Genomic DNA, 22,559 nt, shown 5'->3' on the forward strand with positions numbered 1-22,559 from the left:
CCAATGAAAGCCTGGTTGTATATCCAGGGTTTTGACATTGATTAGCTTTACTGGGAGAAATGTGGTGAATCTAAATAGCTAAACAAAGGTGCATATAAGAACACAATATTCTAATCTAATTAATTAACAAGCAGGAGTTTGTTTTCTCTTCTTCGCGTGTAGTGGTGGTTGAGTGGCAGGCGTCCCCTTGAAGACCTCATTTTCTCAGACTACTTTCCCCGCCCCTCCTCCAGCTGATGGCTGGCTGTAAATACCTTTGGTTGTCAGGAAGTGAACTAGTGTGTGTGCCAACTGGAAAATTAAGGGACATAACATCTTCACATCTAAAATAACCGAACGAAATAATCGTGCCTTTGAGGGTATAGTAATTATATTTTCAAGGTAGCTAACTAGTTAGCTAAATCGTATTTCTTTCTAGCGCCTAAATGTAATAGCTAGCTATTTGCAACAAGCTAACGTTAGCTTGCCAGTTTACGTTAGTAGCAAGCTTAAGCCAGGTTTATTTTGAAAATGAAGTTGCTTGTTGTCGCATGTCCACCATCGAGTTGTTTGATTGACTAACCGCTAACATGAACGTACTCAAAATGCCTTGCTAATCAAATATTTTACATTAGCTAGCAAGTTAGCCAGACGTTTCTTGTTCCAGACAGGGTGATTGCTTCATTGTTTATCCTTCCCAACTAAACTAACGTTAGCTACAGTTTGTTAGGCTAAGGAAACGGTAGTTGGCTAGCTAGAAAGTGCCCCATATTTCTCAACTAAAATAATAACTAACTAGGTTAAGTTATTGGATGACATATTTGCTGCCACTGATCTAAGTAGAGTGTTTTTAAAGCAGAGATTGCATCATGATTTGATCAATATAGAAAACTGGAACATATCAGCTTTGGACATGGAGAAGAAGCATGGAAGGAGTCAACCATGGGGGAAGTTAGTAAAAGTGGACACTCAATCTGAAGTATTGCTTGTCAACAGGGAATGCACTGTCGGGCGAAGAAAAGGTAAAATTACTATCCCACACAGTGACACTAACACAATCACTTCACCATATTGTTACCTGAGTTTCACAACATATCGTGGAGTTGAGAAACTCAGCTACCATATTGTAGGCTAATTTATAAAAGATAGAGAAAGTAATGCGGTAGGACACTAGCTAACGATTATCTATAAACTGTCAATATTTTGTGAACTACCAAAACGCCCTGTTATCGATATAAATGATTATTGCTTGCACAATCATAATAATGTGTAAAAACTTAAGACATAACACTTTTCATAAAAGTGTGTTTTTATTTTTTATAGTTGAACACTTTTAATTAAATGCATGTTGCTTGTTTTGAGGAACTTGTTTATAAATGTCTTGATGTTTATAGACAGAAAATACCATATCCTAGACATGAGTCGGGCAGTGTCTGGGCTCTTTAATAAATCCAGTTAATTTAAGGCACAATACCCCCAGTCTTTAGTTCACCAAACTTAGACACCCTCTCTGATGATAACAAAGCCGTCTATTGAGAACATGTGTGCAGAATATTAAGTAGGCTAGTTTGTTGTATGGATTTTGACCAAGGAAAGGTTATATCTCCTAGGTTTCTGTCTGTGTCTTTCTGCTCTATTATATTGAGTTCCAGGAGTCTGCTTTCCGGTACAAAGAGACTGAGCCTAATGAGCTAGTCTGTTATGCAGCAACCACAATATGGTATAAAAGAAGAGAGGAATGCATCAACAATAAATCAGCATTGTCGTATAATCTCAATGTGGTATTTTCCAAGCTCACTCGTGACGATATCATCAGCCATGTGGCCATTGCCTAAATACTTGTTTTCCTGCTATTTTAAATTAGGTAATGAGTAGGCCCAAATTGTCTTTGTTTACAGTAACATGACGTAAACAAAATGCTTTTTACACACAATATAGCACAAAAGCTCCACAACAGTAGCCTACTGTACGACAAAATCTAGTTTATTCAAGTCATGTTGAAAATAGTAATCTTTGACTATGTTGTAATTTTTTGGGGTGCATTTTATTAACTGTAAATACCTTTTTCTTTCACCAGGCTGTGATCTTTCCTTTCCTGCTAACAAACTGGTCTCAGGGGATCACTGTAAGATAGTGCAAGATAAGAGCTCAGGGTTGGTGTGGCTAGAGGACACAAGGTATGAAGGGAGTCTTTAAAAAAAAAAAATCTAAGTACTTTATAGGCTCAATGTAGGTCCATTGTCAAGGATAAACTGATCAATTATGTATGTTTAACGATACGATAATATGGTAATGTAGAGCATTTTGCTTAGTTAATGAGGCTAAATAGATTTTAACCTGCGTTTATGTTTTATTGTTAAAGGAAAATGTATTATGCAGATTGTATTTGTTTGTAATCCTGTTTATAGTGACTGGTCAGTGTATTTCATTGTGGATTGAACAGATATCTGCCTGCCCAGCACTGCACATCACAGTGTAGTCTAATTTTCAGTGTAAGCAACCAGCTGGCAAATTACACTAACCACCAATTAAAGAGGTTGTGTTTTACCATGCGCTAATAAGTCAGCAAGATGAAAGGCATTTTCTCTACACGCATTTCTCTAGTGTGCACACACTGCATTAAGGCGTCCGCATACATAGGTTCGCTTTGCTCCTAGCAGAACTTGGCTAGGCGACGTGAACGTCTGTACTTCCTTAAAATACATTCTGTTGAAAAAAAGCGGCAATATTACTGTTTGTCCCTCTTGAAACAACATAGCAACAAATACACTTCCTCAAAATAGTATGATTTAATCTAATATAACTCAAGAAATCTGTAATTAATTTGTACATTTTTGCCGAAGAGGTCTTAGTCGTGCAATTTTACATCTAACTAAGATGTTTGGTGCAGCATTTCTCAAGTGAAACTGAAAACTAGTCTGTTGTTGAATGACAACAAACACTTTATTGAAGAATCCCTACTGTTGACCAATCACAGAAGGGGGTAGACTTCGGATACCGAACTTCGACAAGCCTTAATAAAAAAATGTTTGTGATCGAACAGCCGGGGGGAAAAAACCTGCCAAATGCGTCCGAAAATCCAAAACGAAGAAAAACTTCACAAAATGTGGTCATAATATATGCACCAACTTTTTGGACTGGGAAGCATACGGTAAGCTTTAGGCTTTACATCATTGAGCAAAGTGGCAGCTCTAACTGTTTTGCTCCTGAATATTGTGGATGCTTTTCCAATAGAAAGATGGAATGCGACAGTGTAGTATCTCAATAGTGTAGGTTAAGATTCCATCCCTATATATCCCATGAAGAGAAGCTACTATTTAACTGCTGCAGTTATTACTATAGTAACAAAGTTTTTCTAGCCAGCCAAAACTGAGACACAGTCCTCTTTAGTATTGGATTTCTTCCAAGGTTGCTGATTGAATACAATGACAGACCAATGTTTTTGTTTTGTTTTTCACACCTCTAGCACCAATGGTACAGTGATTAACATGTCTAAGCTGGTGAAGAAGCAGATTCATATGCTGCAGAATGGAGACGTCATCTACTTTGTATACAGGAAAAACGAACCAGAGCAAAGTACGTTTTTTTTTCCTATTTTGATTGGGGTGTTTGGCTCTCATTTTTGTAGCGGTTTATACATTTTTAGTTAGGGCAAATTAAGTCTGATATTTTTAAGTGGAAATTACAAACTTTTAAAGCCTTTTTAAACCGCCAATACAATACAAGTTTGCATTTTCTGCTGTGCAGGAATTTTCTTGTAACAGCAGGGTGATCAAATTAAGATCCATCTGGCCTCCTGGGTGGCGCAGTGGTCTAGGGCACTGCATCGCAGTGCTAGCTGCGCCACCAGAGTCTCTGGGTTCGCGCCCAGGCTCTGTCGCAGCCGGCCGCAACCGGGAGGTCCGTGGGGCGACGCACAATTGGCATAGCGTCGTCCGGGTTAGGGAGGGTTTGGCCGGTAGGGATATCCTTGTCTCAGTATGTAAAATGTAATAAAAATGTATGCACTCTACTGTAAGTCGCTCTGGATAAGAGCGTCTGCTAAATGACTAAAATGTAAATGTAATGTAAATGTAAGTGTATAAAGAACTATTTTGGGAGTATTGTAGATAGGCTGTAGAAAGAATATAACGTGTTCCTTATTTTCTTCAGAAGGTGTGTATAAATTAGTAGTGCATAGGGTTACAAAGTGAGGGTATGTAAATGGTAACTTTCCAAGTTTACCGGTAAACTACTGGAATTTTGGAAACAATTTATGTAACATGTAAAATAAGATGATTTTAATATAACAAATAGAATGACACCGCTATAAAGCATTATCCTAAATATAACCCATCAACTTGGTGAATACCGTTCGTGTTTAGCATGAGGGTTTCAGCATGAGATCCTTTATTTTTGATTATTTTTTACACACTTATTTATTTTACTATGTCTTTGTTGTAAATGTTTTTGCTCCAAACTGGTTGTGGGAAAAAAATCAATAGTTGAAAGACTTGCAGAGTTAATTGAATATGATGCCATTGTTGTTTTTAGATGCTTTTTTCATTAATTACGCTATTTTCTCTTGAACTGTATAGTCTATCCACTAGAAAGTCATGGACAATATGGACACAGATTTAAAAAAATATATATTTTATATAAAATGTATATATTTTTTAATTTATTGAAGTGCAAATGTCCAAAGTTACAATAGATTACCGTAGACCAGGGCACCAGGTAGCCTGAGTGGTTACAGCGTTGGGCCAGTAACCGAAAGGTCGCTAGTTGAAATCCCCGAGCCGACAAGGTGAAAAATATGACGATGTGCCCTTGGGCAAGGTATTTAACCCTAATCAACGGTAACCCTGGAGCAATTAGGGCTGACCTTGGCCGTGATCCCATTCTTTCAAGGGTGTCTCAGTGGGAGTTTGGATATGCAAAAAATATATATATATTGAAATTCGCATATAATACGTACTTGTGAAAAAGGACAACTATAAGCACCCACTAAATTATTATTATGATCCAGTAACTTTGGTAAATTACCAGTAGTTTTACAACTGTAGTATACTGCATAGTGCACACCATTGTTAAGCATTGTCAAGGAAAGCATCTCACTGTACCATGTGCACGTGACCAATAAATGTTGATTTGATTTAGTGCATACAGGTCTTTTGGTCCACTTGTTTTCCTGTGTACCTTCCAGTGCTGCCAACTTGGTTATAAATATATACTGTACACAGTGAACTTGCATAATGTGTGTAAACTGAGTTGGACCAGTCGGCCAAGAATGACCTCTCAAAATAAGAGTAATATTTTCCCTTTTTGGGGATATTTAACGAATTGTACACAAACCTTCGCCTCAACAACAATAATAATAATTATAATTTGTGTGTCCCTTTTCACGAAATGTGTCTTGCATCTCACCAAACAGCACAGCATCACTAATAGGTACATAAATGCATACATAAATCACAAGCAATAACTACAGCAGACAACACATGTGGATACAGTTCATAATTCAGTTAGGGTTGAGCAGTTATTTATTCAGTTGATTTATACTGGTGGATTTCTAGGCTCTGGCTGTTTTGTAAAGATGGACTCTGTATCAGCGGCCTGATGGTATGAGCTGGTACTACTCCTGGTTGAGTGGGTGTGTCAGGTTGGTGGTAATTTCCGCTCCTGCCGACCACTCCAAGAACAGCACTTCCATTTTCTTCAGATTAACTCCACTGATTTTGCTTGACAGCTTTACTACTAGTTTTTTAAAATTTGCTATGGATGGATATCTGCTTGTACCAGGCTTAGAAACAACGTGAGAACGCTGAACAATTGATGTGTAGAATATGGTTGATATTCTTTTACTGACCTGATATTTATTTAATCTTCACGAAATAGTCATTGTTGTCCCTTTTTGTATGTCTGTGTGTGTGCAGTCTAGGAGAGTTTTCAGTCAATTATAGTTCCAAGATATTTGTATTGCTCAACTGATTATATTTGTTCTGAGTCAATGTGGATGGGCCTGGTGTCGTCTTTTTATAGTTCTTAAGTTTGTAGTTCTTAAGTTTCACGAGTCAGTAATGTTTTTCCAATTGAGTGAAGTATAACAATCTCTTGCTTCTACAGACATTGCCTACATGTATCAGTCCATAAAACCAGAGAGGACATTCTCACAAGACACAATTGGTAAGTATAAAATAACCAAATCAATGTGATATTTGATTGCTACCTCTTGACTTTGCATATTTTTCATGAAAAACATTTGTAGGGTGATTTTAATTAGCTTGTTTGTTGCTTTCCACCCTTTCTCATCATGTCAGGTGGTGCCACCAGATGCTCAGTAATGCAGCAGAAAGCCCAGACCTGCCCTGTTACAGCAGCAGTATGTGTGTCTGTGGAGCCATTCCTTGTTGGACTTTCACGGGAGCAGCAGGCCGTGGACGAACCCCAGCCCTCCACCTCCTCCCACCTCCTCCACACAGTCTCCTCCTCTACAGCCTGTTCCTCTGCAGCCTCCCTCCTGCACTCCTCTGCCTTAGGTAGGCTTTCCATCGGGCCTGTGCTTCCTCTTTATGGTGCTCATTGAGGGGAAGCAGGGACTGGGAAGTAAATCTGTATTTCACCCTCCTCAAAATCTTCGACCGGTATAGCATGGTCTCCCCTTGATTGTGCCAGCTTTGTTCACTCTCCCTTACTTCTTTCAAAGGACAGCTCTTGCCGAATGATATTATGCCAGACTTTTATGATCACAACTACTTGTAAATCTTCCCATATTCAAGAACAGGCACAGGTAACTGAATTTTCCCCAATCATATGGCCTTTTGATCATTCTCTGTTGTGCATCCTTTCACCCTTCTGCTGCTGCTGAAGGCAAGGCTGGGCAGCACAACACTAACCTCATCTGCTCAACAGACACACGACAGACTGAAGCCCACAACCGAGTCACAATGTTGTATAAGGAGGAGGAGGGGGACATGGAGCCAGAGAGAAAAAGGAGGAAAACTGACAGTGCTGGTCAGTGCATTCAGTGTCATTACATTGTGGAATATTGACACTTGGTTGGTGACACTTGATTGTAACAGTGTTTTCCCCCTTTCCCTTCCAAGACAAGGACTATGATTTTGGACTGCCACATACGTCCAGTATTGCGGTGGTCGGCCCCAGCCCAGCTAAGGTTTCTCTTATCAGGGATCTGTTGGGAAAAGCTGCTGTGACTGTGGAAGAAGCCAAGACTGACAAGATGGAGGAGTCCCTCACCTGTATCATCTGTCAGGACCTACTTCATGACTGTGTCAGGTACAGCAAGACTCTACCTACTACTACATTAGAGAATAGGCCCACTCCTCTATTTCATTGCTTGTGGCTCCTCGCAGCAGATGAACATAGCAATGCTTCAATAAATATAATACATCAAGAGTCGTATTAACACAACATTTTATAATTCCTAGTAATTCTAATTTTGTTCTATAAGACAGAAAGGTGCCTCTACTGCATGTTAATGGTATCAGCTCCCTGTGTGTACCCCGTGCAGCCTGCAGCCCTGTATGCACACCTTCTGTGCTGCATGTTACTCTGGCTGGATGGAGCGCTCGTCTCTCTGCCCCACCTGCCGTTGCCCTGTAGAGAGGATCCGCAAGAACCACATCCTCAACAACCTGGTGGAGGCCTACTTTATCCAACACCCAGGTTTGTATTCAATCTGCCCGACTCTACCCTTGTACCCCCATTAACACTATTGTGGATAGCGACCAGCTCTTCCCCCTGTTAAACTCGGTATTTGTGTCTAAATCTGTCTCCTTCTATTTTGTTGTGTGTGAATGGACCCAAATAAAGCATGGAAATGTTGACCCTGTGTTGACCCTTTGTGTCCACAGAGAAGTGTCGCAGTGAGGAGGACCTGAAGAGCATGGACAGCCGGAACAAGATAACTCGGGACATGCTGCAGCCAAAGATTGAGCGTTCCTTCTCTGATGAAGAGGGCAGCTCTGATTATCTCTTTGAGCTCTCCGACAACGACAGTGACACCTCCGATATCGGGTCAGACAGAAGAGTAGCTGTGTGTGTGACTGTGACCATGTCTGTGACCCTGTGTGTATGGTTGACCAAGAGAGTGTGGTTTGTTTTTCGCCCTTCTAAACATTCTTCTTCTTCCTGTTGTTGTGTTTCCACAGCCAGCCCGTTGTGATGTGCAGACAGTGTCCAGGCTACAGGAAGGAGGTCAGCCAGGTACTGTGGGCCACAGGGCCAGACCCTCTAGGACCAGCCCCACCAGCTCTTCTAGGACCAGCCCCACCAGCTCTTCTAGGACCAGCCCCACCAGCTCTTCTAGGACCAGTCCTACCAGTCCCTCAAGGACCAGCCCCACCAGCACTTCTAGGACCAGTCCTACCAGCCCCTCAAGGACCAGCCCCACCAGCTCTTCTAGGACCAGTCCTACCAGCCCCTCTAGGACCAGCCCCACCAGCTCTTCTAGGACCAGTCCTACCAGCCCCTCTAGGACCAGCCCCGCCAGCTCTTCTAGGACCAGCCCCGCCAGCTCTTCTAGGACCAGCCCCGCCAGCTCTTCTAGGACCAGCCCCGCCAGCTCTTCTAGGACCAGCCCCGCCAGCTCTTCTAGGACCAGCCCTGCCAGCTCTTCTAGGACCAGCCCCGCCAGCTCTTCTAGGACCAGCCCCACCAGCTCTTCTAGGACCAGCCCCACCAGCTCTTCTAGGACCAGCCCCACCAGCTCTTCTAGGACCAGCCCCACCAGCTCTTCTAGGACCAGTCCTACCAGCCCCTCTAGGACCAGTCCTACCAGCCCCTCTAGGACCAGCCCCACCAACTCCTGAGGACAGGCCAGGGAAACCCCCTGGGGCTAGGGAATCAACATTATCAACATGCTCTGATGTCCCCACTACAGGTACTGAACTATGTGTCCATCTGTTGCTCATGGTAACGGCTTGCATTTATATAATGCTTTTATTTCTAATATGTAAGTGTTTTATGTTGTGTTGGTTGATTAGGGAGTTATGACAACACAATGTAGTGCACTTACAGATCAAATTAACTATCAGTATGTTGTACTCGCCTGGACACAGAAATATGTGACAATGCTTGTAGCGTAATTGTTGGATCTGTAGATTCTGTAAGGATAGTACAGTGCAGCCTTCAGGACCTTGACCCAGAGGACATGTCTCTCTGTGTCCTGTCCTCCTGCAGCTCCTCAGGATTACACCTGTCCTCCTCTGGGCAGCCATGTCATCTGCACCTGCTGCCTGCAGCCCATGCCAGACCGCCGCGCCGAGCTCATTGGCCAGCAACTCTCCGCTCAGCAATGTGAGTGGCCCGCAGGCCTGTCAATCAATGTTAATGGACCAATGGCAAGAGTGCTTTGGCTGAAGGTGCTGATGGGTGTGGTTCTTTGTGTTGGCTAGGTGTGGCGTGCCTGCGGCCCTTCTGTCACATGTACTGGGGCTGCCAGAGGATCGGCTGTCAGGGCTGCCTCGCACGTTTCAGTGGTGCGTCTCTGCTCTACTACTCCTAGATTTACTTTCAAAGTTTGTCACTAATATTTTCAACAGTAAACTAACATTCAAGGTTGAACGAAAAGGTAATGTAAGGTTAGGAGAATCGGTATCAAGTTGTAGTACTTGATTGCATATAAGGTTTGTGCATATTTAGTTTAATTGACCTTAGTAAATAAACAGGTAGAAACTTTGCTCTGGGCTGATTGATGCTTAGCTAAACCAGAGCTTCTGAGGAAATTCCGAGGTAACGCTATCATTGTGGTTAGTTTATTGAAAATAGTGGTGGAAATTTACCAAAATATTGCCTGTATTGTCCCTATGTCTTACACATAATTTGTTATCACATTGCAATATCATGTTTACCAGTATGAGAAATATAATTTCCATGTCTTTGTCCACAGAACTCAACCTTACAGACAAATGCCTGGACGGTGTTCTGAACAGCAATAACTATGAATCAGAGATCCTCCAGGTACTTCCTTTCTACTCTTCAGCTCTAACCATTGATTGGTCTGAACACCCAGAATCAGCATCTGCATTCTTTGGGCCGGTTTCCCAGACACAGATTATGCTTAGTCCTGGACTTAAAAGCTATTTCAATGACGATTCTCCATTGACCAAGCTTTTTAGTCCATGAATAGTCTTAATCTGTGTCTGGGAATTGGGAAACTGGTGCCTGGTTACATAACCCAGGTTAAGTGAATCTATTTCCTTTGCATTTGTTTATAACTTCTCTACTACAGCGATCACTAACGTCTAATGTATAACCTGTCATCCTTCTGCCTTATAGAGTTACTTGTCAGCCAGAGGGATGTCGTGGAGGGACATGCTACAGGAGGGTCTTCAGGGCCTGCAACAGGGAACCTTCTATCTGTCTGGTCAGTCTGACACTATCCTCTTCACCTCACATAAAACTTGAGATTTGAAGCGTTCCAGGTTGTCATTTTTGCATTTGCATTGCACATCTCCGAAAATTCCTACATCATATAAATGTGCTTCCTGAGACACCATTTCCAGGTCTTTTATTTCCATATCTCGTGACTGCAAAAACGATGAGCTGCAATTCCACCTTTAAGCTTCCCATCTTGAACATGGTTCTCAGTCTTACTGACAGTGCAGAGCATCCTTCCAACTCACTTTGGGACACACTAGTAACTCTATCTCTCCCTCTCTCTCTCCATGTTTTATATCTCAGATTATCGCATCAACAGTAACGCCATACTCTGTTTCTGCTGTGGCCTGCGAGCCTTCGGGGAGCTGGCCTACAAATACAGACAGAACATCCCTGCCTCGGCGCTTCCTGGTGAGCGAAAGCAGCCTCTAACTCAGCGGTTCCCAAATTAGGGGTCGCAACCCCATGTGGGGTCGCCTGATATGCAAATGGGATTGCCTGATATTAAAATGGGGTCATGGGAGAATTTCCAAAATACAGAGGATTTTTAAATGTATACACTACTGGTCAAAGGTTTTAGAACACCTACTCATTCAAGGGTTTTTATTTTCACTATTTTCTACATTATAGAATAATAGTGAAGACATCAAAACTATGAAATTACACATGGAATCATGTAGTAACCAAAAAAGTGTTAAACAAATCAAAATTATATTTGAGATTCTTCAAACAGTCACCCTTTGCCTTGATGACAGATTTGCACACTCTTGGCATTCTCTCAACCAGCTTCATGAGGTAGTCACCTGGAATCCATTTCAATTAACAGGTGTGCCTTGTTAAGTTAATTTGTGGAATTTCTTTCTTTCTTAATGAGTTTAGGCCAATCAGTTGTGTTGTGACAAGGTATGGGTGGTATACAGAAGATAGCCCTATTTGGTAAAAGACCAAGTCCATATTATGGCAAGAACAGCTCAAATTAGCAAAGAGAAATGGGAGTCCATCATTACTTTAAGACATGAAGGTCAGTCAATTCGGAGAATTTCAAGAACTATTCTTCAAGTGCAATCGCAAACACCATCAAGCGCTATGATGAAACTGGCTCTCATGAGGACCGTCACAGAAAAGGAAGACCCAGAATGACCTCTGCTGCAGAGGATAAGTTCATTAGAGTTACCAGCCTCAGAAATTGCAGCCCAAACAAATGCTTAAGAGTTCAAGTAACAGACACATCTCAACATCAACTGTTCATAGGAGACTGTGTGAATCAGACCTACATGGTCGAATTTCTGCAAAGAAACCACTACTAAAGAACACCAATAAGAAGAAGAGACTTGGGCCTCCCGAGTGGCGCAGTGGTCAAAGGCACTGCAATGCAGTGCTAGTAGTGCCACTAGAGATTCTGGGTTCGAGTCCAGTCTCTGTCGCAGCTGGCCGCGACCGGGAGACCCAAGGGGGCGGCGCAAAATTGGCCCAGTATTGTCGTGTTAGAGGAGGGTTTCCCGGCAGGGATGTCCTTGTCCCATCGCGCACTAGTGACTCCTGTGGCGGGCCGGGTGCAGTGCACGCTGACATGGTCGCCAGGAGCACGGTGTTTCCTCCGACACATTGGTGCGGCTGGATTTCGGGTTAAGTGGGCATTGTGTCAAGAAGCAGTGCGGCTCGGTTAGGTTGTGTTTCGGGGGACGCACTGCTCTCGACCTTCGCCTCTCCCGAGTCCGTATGGGAGTTGCAGCGATGAGACAAGACTGTAATTACCAATTGGATACCATGAAATTGGGGAGGAAAAAGAAGAGAATTTCATGGGCCAAGAAACACAAGCAATGGACATTAGACCGGTGGAAATGTGTCCTGGAGTCCAAATTGGAGATTTCTGTTTCCAACCGCCGTGTCTTTGTGAGACCCGGTATGGGTGAACGGATGATGTTTGCATGTGTATTTCCCAACGTAAGGCATGGAGGAGGAGGTGTTATGATGTGGGGGTGCTTTGCTGGTGACTGTCTGTGATTGATTTAGAATTCAAGGCACACTTAACCAGCATGTCTACCACAGCATTTTGCAGTGATACGCCATCCCATCTGGTTTGGGCTTAGTGGGACTATCATGTTTTTTAACAGGACAATGACCGAACACACCTCCGGGCTGTGTAAGGGCTATTTAACCAAGGAGAGTGATGGAGTGCTGCATCAGATGACCTGGCCTCCACAATCCCCCGAACTCAACCAAATTGAGATGGGTTTGGAAGAGTCGGACCGCGGAGTGAAGGAAAAGCAGCCAACAAGTGCTCAGCATATGTGGGAACTCCTTCAAGACTGTTGGAAAAGTATTCCAGGTGAAGCTGGTTGAGAGTGTGCAAAGCTGTCATCAAGGCAAAGGGTGGTTATTTGAAAAATCTCGAATATAAAATATATTTTGGTTACTACATGATTCCATATTATTATTTCATAGTTTTGATTTCTTCACTATTTTACAATGTAGAAAATAGTAAAAAATAAAGAAAAACCCTTGAATGAGTAGGTGTTATAAAACCTTTGACCGTGTGTGTGTATACAGTGCGTTCGAAAAGTACTCAGACACCTTGTCTTTTTCCACATTTTGTTACAGGCTTATTTTAAAATTATTTATTGTCTGTAGGTTAATGAGGGGGAAACAACAATTTAATAAATTTTAGAATAAGGCTGTAAGATAACAATGTGGAAAGTCAATTGATCTGAATACTTTTCAAATTGTCACGATCATCTAAGGTGGAAACAGCGGACCAAAGCGCAGCGTGGTGAGCGTACATACTTCTTTATTTTAAGATGTCGCCAACAAAACAATAAACATCAAAACATGAAGCCAACGTAGTGCTCACAGGCAACTATACATGGACAACTACCCACAAATACAGGTGGGAAAAGGCTACCTAAGTATGGTTCTCAATCAGAGACAACGATAGACAGCTGCCTCTGATTGAGAACCACACCCAGCCAAACACACAGAAATACAAAACATAGAAAATGAACATAGAATGCCCACCCAAATCACACCCTGACCAAACCAAAATATAGACATAAAAAGCTCTAAGGTCAGGGCGTGACACAAATGCACTGAATTAATTAGACAATATTATATCTCAATCATTGTAATGTGGTTAACCTTTTAAAAATAAAAAGGAAAATGATTCAAATCTAAAATATTTAGATTAAACCAGAGCTCCTTTAGATCATGGGAAAAGGCCGCACGGTGAATGGCTAAGCCCGCTATGCTAATAAACCACACACTATTGCAGAGACTTTGATATTACCGACCGCAATTGATATGGTGAAAACAGTGGGGGAGGGCAGAGGCACATAAACTCACATCAATACCTTTTTGATAGATAACTGTTAAACTAAGAATGTATGCTCTTGCTAGCAATCAAGAGGAAACTGAACGACTCAAACTCCCCAGCTTATGATCTCCAAATGGACGTTATGTGTGAGGGCCGAGATGCCCATGCATTGACTTTTGTTTGCTATACATGTCAGGGGATACTATTCACGAGGACAGATTGTTCTGTCTCACGATTCCCGAGCAAGAAACGGCACATGGGATGTTCAGTGTGCTTCATGGCTATATTGCCGAAAAACAATCGAAGGATGGGCTTTTGCACACTCCAGCTATGGCGGGACGGCAGGCAGGCCTCTCCACTCTAGTTATGAGTATGTCTCCCTCTGCCTTATGGACGCATTGTATGATACACCGAGAGAAACTGGCGGCAAAAGAGCTGAGCACAGATCTCGGAGATATACTGCAGTAGGTAACTTTGTAAACCACATCAAACCACACACTGCGCGCCCGCCTGTTTGCGAAACAATATTGAGATATGGGATCAGAGCATGACAATGTTATAATTCACACCGAGGCTTGGTGGTTATCGAGGGGGAGTGTTGGAAAGATTGTTTGCATTGAGAGAGGAACGGTTGACATTCACAATGGATGTAAAAAAAAATATATATATATAATAAGACTTGGTTGACTTTTTGTGTAATGAAAATAAAATGTCTCGTTGCCTATGTAACAGACATATTTGGGAAACTGAACGAACTTAATTCAAGAATGCTGGGGAAATACAAAAACATTCTACAGATGAGTGAAAAATGTTTTATTGGAGTCTTTCTAAAGCGAAACATGCCCCCTTCCATCGGCTGTGCATGTTTCTAACAGAAAATGGCATCAGTGACCACGTTTACATGTACACCAATATCCCATTATTATTCAGGATACTGAAATATTCTGATTGAGTTGACACACAAACATAAACAACGAAAAAGCTTGTATTCCGGTTATGAGAAACCCGGGTAAAATGCCTGGGATATGCTGATTTAAGAAAGAGATGCTGTAGCATTTTATCCCGTTGACTGTTGTTTTTGCGGTCTGCGCAGGCTCAGTTTCACATGTTGTGGGATGTTTTCATCTGATTGTCAAACGAATCCCGTTAAAAAGTAGGCTACCTGCGCAGTTTGATCCACCATAATAATTCCATAATAATTTAGCCTACTATAATTTATTCACTATAATTTACTAAGTTTCTGCTTATTTCCGACATTTCCGACATTGTTATAATTTCCAACATTTGGTAGGCCATTTGTTTGTCAACTATAGTTAGATACATGCAGCTTCTCTTCTGTCACCGTATTGCACCAGAAGACTAAATAAAGTAGTGCTCACAAGAATGTCTTACATCGATAGAATGAATACATTAGTAATCTAGTTAACACAGGTAAAGTTGTCTGTTTCGTTTAGGAACCGGGTAGAAAACGCAATAACTCAAACAGTGGAAAGATTTGGCCTATCCAAAATGTCCAAATGTCATCCGTTTGACCGGTTTTAAGGAAATGAAAAGCTGAGAAAACGATTTAAACACTTTTCAGATAAGACTTCAATTTGTCTTGGGTGAATATTTTATGTGGTTGAAATACTGTATGCTTGCCTAAGTGTCAAAAATGGCACATTCGCATTTTCTCGAGAGATGCTGAAACAGAAATATTTCTCCACTCCTGTTCCCAAGACAAAGCAAACATTTGTTGTATAATTTCACTGCAAGAAATGCACAATTCTCCAAGAATTAATATTATATTACGCTACATGTGAGCGGTTATAGGCCCTACAGTCAAAGTCCGTATTTCAGTTACTATTCCATTTAACCCATATATTTCAATTAGGAATATTTTGTTTATTCGTGGTCACAGGGATACTCATGAGCGGGTTATCGAAGGTGCATGTAAACAACTTATCCAGAATAAGCCGTTAAGCGGGATATGAGCTAATATCCAGAATACTGTTAGTAAACGTGGTCACAAAGTGTTCCACACGAGTGATGACTGCTCACCACCTCTTGGAAGAGCACTTAGGGACCTACTTCCCAATCTGTTTGACTGTCATTCTGGCTCAGTTGACATGCCGGTAAGTGAACTCGAACAGCTGATCGAGCTGTCTTCACCGAATGCATTCACGGGTCACTACGGAGGAGTTTTGGTTCCTGACCCAAAGGAAATAACATGCCATCTCCCTCTGAGCAGTGATGTTGCGTTCAAAACAACTGGGAACTTGTACATCTCCGACTTCCCTGCGTTCAAGACAACTGGGAACTCTGAAAAAATATATTTTTGATATGGCCTTTTTCTAGAGTCCCGACTTTCTGATCTGAAGATCACTGACGTCATGATTTGACCTCATAGTTCCCAGGTGTCTTGAAAGCAACCATAAAACTCATGGTACCCTTCGCCAGGTCATATCAATGTGAAACTGGATTCAGTGCTCTCGTCTGCATTAAAACCAAATATCGATCCAGGTTGGATGATGAGATGCGTCGACCACGCCCCTTGACTTTGAGAACCTCAGACGCGACATGCTTCAAGCACACCCATCTCATTAGTGGTGGTGAGATAAGACACATTATGTCTGACTAATTTGCAATTGCCTGTCATAGCTCCACATTAAAAGTATGTGATGGTGAGTTAAGACAATCAGAAATACTGTTAGAATGTTTTTCTATTTTCTGCCATAGGCCCAAATAAAGTAAACATTAGCTGTTAATTAGGAGACAGTTTTTTTTTCACATGGTTGAGGTCGTGAGAAAATGAGTTTGGGAACCCCTGCTCTAAATGCTGGATACTGGGAGATGACAATTCCCATTCAGAAAACTTGAATGTCCTCAGAGGCAATTCATTTGGAAGCAATCACAATACATCAATACAGTTAACTAGCATGTGTTAAATATGATTTAAGCTTTTATTTGTTTGATATTCATTCCCACAGCTGTTGTGACGTCTCGGCCAGACTGTTATTGGGGACGCAACTGCCGTACTCAAGTCAAGGCACACCATGCCACGTAAGTTATAAGATGTGGTCTTTATTCCATTTTCTGAATAGGTCTCCATAGTCCTAGTTTTTAAGATTTTGTATGGATAGATATCACAGGAGGCCGGTGACACCTTAATTGCGGAGGACGGGTTCATAGTAATGGCTGGAACAGAATAAATGGAATGGTATCAAACATGTGGTTTCCATGTGTTTGATGCCATTCCATTCTCTCCATTCCAGCCATTATTATGAGCCGTCCTCCCCTCTGTAGCCTCCTGTGATAGATATGCGTTCTATTGCGTGGCTGTACATGCATTTTACCAACAGAGGGCGTTATTGTATAAGCTTGGCCAATCACACCTGGTGTTAGAGGAAAAGGTACAATCACTCCTTCACACTTCACAGCTCCTCATACAGCAGCTCTGCTTCTGATACAAGATGGGACATGTTTTGTATTGTTTCCCTTTTACTTTGTTGCAGGAAATTCAACCACATATGTGAGCAGACCCGTTTCAAGAGCTGAAGAGCCTCGTAGGTGACCTGCTATGCAAGGCTCTCCTGCGAACACTGGCGCGTACACAGACTTCCAAGGATCTCCTGTATTACTCTCATATGTACAGTGATCATTTTACTCCCTTATTAAGCAGCGCCTTGCCGTGAGGAAAGGTATCTCTTAGGTAATATAACTTGTAGTTCTCTCACAGGCTTTATAGGCTTATGTATTTGATGATATGCTGAAATTACAATCACACTCTTTTTGCTAGGTCATGATTAGCCAGCCTAGTGTTATAGGTATAGTAGGGGTGAGTGGGATAATGCTATGCACTCCACACAGTAAGAGCGGATTCCCCTATATGATGATGACAGACTTATATCTTATGTGGAATATGATCATCATCGCCCTTCATTCCAGTATCATGTCCTTTTGGGTGAGGGATATATTTTAAAAAATCTACTGAAGACCGTTGGCAATCAAAATGGACTTTGGCCATACATGTGCCACACAGGATGCAATGCCATCTTTTGTGACAGTTTAAGGATCATATTGATATTAGTAAGATGTTGATACTTTTCCTATTTCTGTGTTTCTGAGTAATTAACTGAGTAGTTAACTGTTTTCCTTTCTCTTAACTTGTGGTCTAGTACTTTAGATATCTTGGAGAATTATGTATTTGAATTAGAATCTAGAGCTTCCTACTCAACTGCTTACTGTGGTGTTCTAAACATCTAGTAGTATTCATATGTTGGTTATAGAAACTTCCCCCAAACAAACTAGGTTGAAGCACAGCTATGTTATCAAAAGACTTATCCATATACAGACTTTGAGGTTTCTTGTGGTTCATATATATGGATGACAGATTCAGTGGCACCATTTTGAATTCAGACTGTTGCTGCTTCTGCATATTAATAAGACTGCTAACTGAAAAGACAAGTGTAATGGGAAAGGGAGTTGTACTTAGTTTTGGGAAAAGGGGGATTTCTGCTAGTTTGATGTGGATTTCCCAACAAGGGCAAAAAGCCCTGTCAAAGCTGAGAATAACATGGTTCAACTAGAATCAATGGGAAAGTTAGTTGTATAGGATTTCAGTTCTTCCGGCAGGGATAAGGGTTATATGTGGAAATGTAGTTTTATCTGAGGCTGGGAAAGGCAGGGGTGTTCAGTTATATGCTTTGCTCAGGGTAATCAACATAAAGCTGATTTTAAAATGGTGCATTAGAGAGGCTTTCTCAGACCTAGACTAGTACTAACAGCCAATGCAGTTTTTTTGTTAGAATGCACAATGGTTTGCTAGAGTTTAGGGGTGAAATTGTTCCTCCTTGTTACATTATATTAAGTTAGTGGTGTTGGCTAAATATATTAATTAAGCAAGCAACTTGATCATACGGGTTCTATCATACCCGTATACGTATTAGTATGATAGAACCAGGTAGCCTAGTGGTTAGAGCGTTGGGCCAGTAACCGAAAGGTTGCTGGATTGAATCCCCGAGCTGACAAGGTAAAAATCTGTCCTTCTGCCCTTGAACAAGGCAGTTAACCCACTGTTCCCCAGTAGGCTGTCATTGTAAATAAGATTTTTTTCTTAACTGACTTGCCTATTTAAATAAAGGTTACGTTAAAAAAACAAAAAAAACATTGTAAGGATTGCCATTCTGTTAAATTAAGGACATGTTTTTCAATATATAGGAAGTGTTACCTTGGAGCATGTTGGATAGATCTTATAATAGTTTTGTTTATCAGAGGGGTATTTAACTCTATTGTGCTATGTTTGTATTGTTTTGGAGACACAAATGAACAAATACCATGGTATGGTCAAACCTCATCAGTTAAACCTTAATTGGTGCAATTTCCCATAATAACTGAGGAAATAACACATTGCTGTTTGGTCAGGCATTTTTATCTGGCAGTGAAAGTACCCGTGCCAAGTTAGAATTGAAGAAAACAACATTTTGTCATTTCTAACAATGGAGACTGAAAGTGGGCTCTATTGCACTTAGAAAAGGACTAGAGGTGTAAAAGTCTCACGCTGCCAGACATGTTACTGTATTCTTTCTGTATAAGAACTGCTGGGGTGATCTAAAAACTCCAGGATTATATTATGAGACAATTAGGTTGCATTCACACATGCAGCCCAATTCTGATCTTTTTTCAATCATTTGTCTTTTTGACTAATCAGATCATCCCTTTTTGCCGATAATTGGGTAAAATATCTGAATTGGACTGCCTGTGTAAATGCAGCTTAGTTGTGAGAAATCCTGCCTGTCTAATTCAGTGTTGCAGTTACACAGTACTCACAGAGATACAGGTGTGTCACTTTTATAGATCAACCCGAGACAACTGGCTGTGTCTTACTTCCGCGTTTTGTCTTATTAGAAGACTACTATCAACAACCAAATGTCCATAATGTTGTGTAGAACCACAACAGTAGACACTTGTCTCTTACTGTTTTGAGACATCGGTCACATTCTCTGTAAATTACTGACAAATCATTATGGAAGGCAAAACAGCCCAATGTCTGCAGACCTTTAGTCTGGAAAGAATGGCCTGATATACTAATGTTCTTCATGAGGCCTTATATATTGAAAAGTAGGAAAAAGATAACTAAGTTGTTAGTAGTGAAGTAGAGTACAGAAAAAACGTTTTGTCATTTTAAATTTATAGTTTAATTTTAAATCATCAGTCTTTGATTTTGTAAATTGTGACATTAAATTGACAATGATTTAAGAGGAAAAGGTAGTTTGCTCAAACTGTTAGTGTTTACAAGCAAGTCTAGCTTTGAGGTTATTTACTTTTATAATTCAGCTCGCACACATTGAATGTATGAATCACTAATTTGAAGACTTAACCAAGATTACAATTAGGTTGGGATTCAAACAAACACAGATTAACGACCTGTTCACAGCGATAGACCTTTGAAGGCAACTTCCCAAACGTTCATGGAGATCACGTTATCTGTAAAGGCCACAGATGTCGGCTCAAGCAGAAATTACCTTTAAAAGTCCATCGGAGCACACTGGTACTTTATCTGAATCCTGGCACCAAACTGAACTGTAATAAGCACTGCAGAAACGGTGCAGGTTACAACTCTGTCCTGTAACTTCAATGGATATTAAAACATCCATTCAGAAATATCCTTGTGCAATCAATGTGTGTGGAACTCAGGATTGGAGCTGAAACTCCACCTATGTAACAATATACCCTCATTGGGACTGTTTAGTGGCAATATTCACACACTCAGACCGACTCTTCTGGGCTGGTATAAAGGGGGCAAATATGGACACGCTTTCTGCCAGAGCGCGTGTCTTTATTTGTGATCTTATGGGCTGGATTCAACCCGTATCGTGGTAGATCTGCGTAAAGATCACTTCCGATTGAGCTGACATATGCAGCGTTTACAGTGAATGCAGTCTCCGCGACCGTGAGAACATTGCCATTAATTGTCAATTGCGCTATAAAGCGGATCTTCAGCGCTACGGATTGAATAGAGCCCTAAGTCGCGGTTTCCCTGTTGTGGGTTCACACTGTGGCATTCCTCAGAGGCTCAGGCAATAGCTCAGCACAACACCCCCCAGCCAGCCGATCCCTCCCTACAGCAGCACTGAACCTTAATTATAACAGGAGGATCTGGGCACCCTAAGCCAACAACAGTGCAAGCCACCTATCAGGAATGGGTGTTAAGGGGGCTTTGGAGGGTGCTTTGCATTCTTAGAGGGAAACGCTGTATTCTAGGGAAAATATTTACTTTGTGAGATAGTCTGGACCAAGATGCTCTGTACTAATAGTATGACCAGTCAGTATAAAGGCCTGGCCGGGGCAAGTTGAATTCTACCTCAGAGCTCCCGAGACGTTCTGAACAATCCGGTCTGTACTTTTATGTTTTGTGGATCCTAATAAGTGGGGAACTGACTGGACGGCATTTAGAGTAGCGCTGTTACGTTTTAATGCAGGGGAACACAACTGGTCCTCCGTTGAAAGCGGCTGCTGTTTTTTTTTCTTGCCTTTGTCAATCGGCGACCAATTTAAAGCTGGGAGTTCAACCAGGTGTATGCACTGCACTCTGATCAATTAGTTAATCAACTTAATAAAGTGCTATTGATTTATCAATATATAGCCAGGTATAAATGAAAACTAATGGGACTGTGATTCTTAAGGACTGGAGTTGTGATTCCTAGTTGAATGCCTTTGTGAGCTTTTTGTGCCCCCTGTATTAGCAATGCTAAAATACGTCTTATGTATATGGCTCTAACATGTCTGTTTTAGTGCACTAATAACGTATTGCTAAATGTGTTTCCTCATTGTGTTTAAGATGCATGACTTGCTACTGACCACTTTCAATGGACATCAAATTATCAAAACTGAAGCAGCAATTTATGTAAACCTTTATTAAAAGTTCTTTGCACAAATTCCAACCAACCCTATTTATTTTCTGTTGCAATTGCTATGTTTTTCTATAGCTAGTCATATATGCTTACTTCTATTGAAAGGTTAGTTACTGCATTTGTCATTTTTCTTTTTACAATGATCAATTCCCTTTTAGAATTCAATATCAGCCTTAGGAATACATTTGGATACATTGTTGCAGCGTTGACGTTAATATACTGCATGTGAGCTACATCAGTTTAACACTGGAGGGCACAGAGTCGTAGTGTAAGCATAAACCATCTCCATGGAGCTCTGTGGAACTACTATCATCCACTGCTCCAAGGCCAAGGTTGTTGGACAAAAGGTAAAAGTACACACAAGCATGAGGGCGCTATTGCGTTGGAAGTGCTTATGTTTAAGATTTTTATAATTTGATTAAAAAATAATCAAATGGATTAAATTCCCAATGCAGCTGTTTTTATCTCAATCAAATCATTTCTGGGTAACAATTAAGTAACTTTCTGTAATAGATTCCATTGAAATGGGCAAAAACAAAGAGCTTTTTAGCAAAAAATGTATTCTCAAGCAAGATTTTAGCTAGGACTGTATGGGAGTAGTTTGCGTGGGGAGGGGAAAACTGAAAACTAGCTGTTATTGGCAGAGAGGTTTGGAACTTCGTTATTGGTCTTTTAACCAATGTACCACATGGGGATGTCACAATGGAAAGCCGAAACTCCCGCCCATGCAAACCTGCTGATTAGAAAGTCCTGTCTAGATTGTATTTTCAACAAGCAGCTATTAGCTCCCGAGTGGCACAGCAGTCTAAGGCACTGCATCTCAGTGCTAGAGGCATCACTACAGACCCTGGTTTGATTCCAGGCTGTATCACAAACGGCCGTGATTGGAAGTCCCATAGGGCGGCGCACAATGGGCCCAGTGTTGTTAGGGTTTGGCCGGGGTAGGCCATCATTGTAAATAAGATTGTTTTGTTCTTAACTGACTTGCCTAGTTAAAT

At 41.4% G+C, this 22,559-nt stretch overlaps 1 protein-coding gene across 6 annotated transcripts; it reads left to right on the forward strand.

Annotated features, from left to right (window-relative positions):
• The first annotated feature begins 237 nt into the window (after positions 1–237).
• Positions 238–17,885, forward strand: LOC120063256 (E3 ubiquitin-protein ligase CHFR-like). 6 transcript variants are annotated; one of them, XM_039013511.1, is made up of 18 exons: positions 238–381; positions 867–1,001; positions 2,057–2,156; positions 3,446–3,555; positions 6,085–6,144; positions 6,279–6,497; positions 6,871–6,972; positions 7,065–7,254; positions 7,490–7,644; positions 7,833–7,995; positions 8,130–8,860; positions 9,160–9,276; positions 9,375–9,458; positions 9,869–9,939; positions 10,258–10,345; positions 10,663–10,770; positions 16,639–16,711; positions 17,164–17,885. In XM_039013511.1, the coding sequence occupies exons 2-18, from the start codon at positions 893–895 to the stop codon at positions 17,204–17,206; spliced, it is 2,523 nt and encodes an 840-aa protein (XP_038869439.1). In that variant the 5' UTR covers positions 238–381; positions 867–892; the 3' UTR covers positions 17,207–17,885. The 6 variants fall into 6 exon arrangements, with proteins under 6 accessions (XP_038869439.1, XP_038869438.1, XP_038869442.1 ...); XM_039013510.1 differs by having other exon boundaries at positions 238–359; XM_039013514.1 differs by having other exon boundaries at positions 238–359; positions 976–1,001.
• The last annotated feature ends 4,674 nt before the right edge of the window (positions 17,886–22,559 follow it).

Source organism: Salvelinus namaycush, chromosome 18, assembly GCF_016432855.1.
Source record: "Salvelinus namaycush isolate Seneca chromosome 18, SaNama_1.0, whole genome shotgun sequence".
NCBI classification, from domain to species: Eukaryota; Metazoa; Chordata; class Actinopteri; order Salmoniformes; family Salmonidae; genus Salvelinus; species Salvelinus namaycush.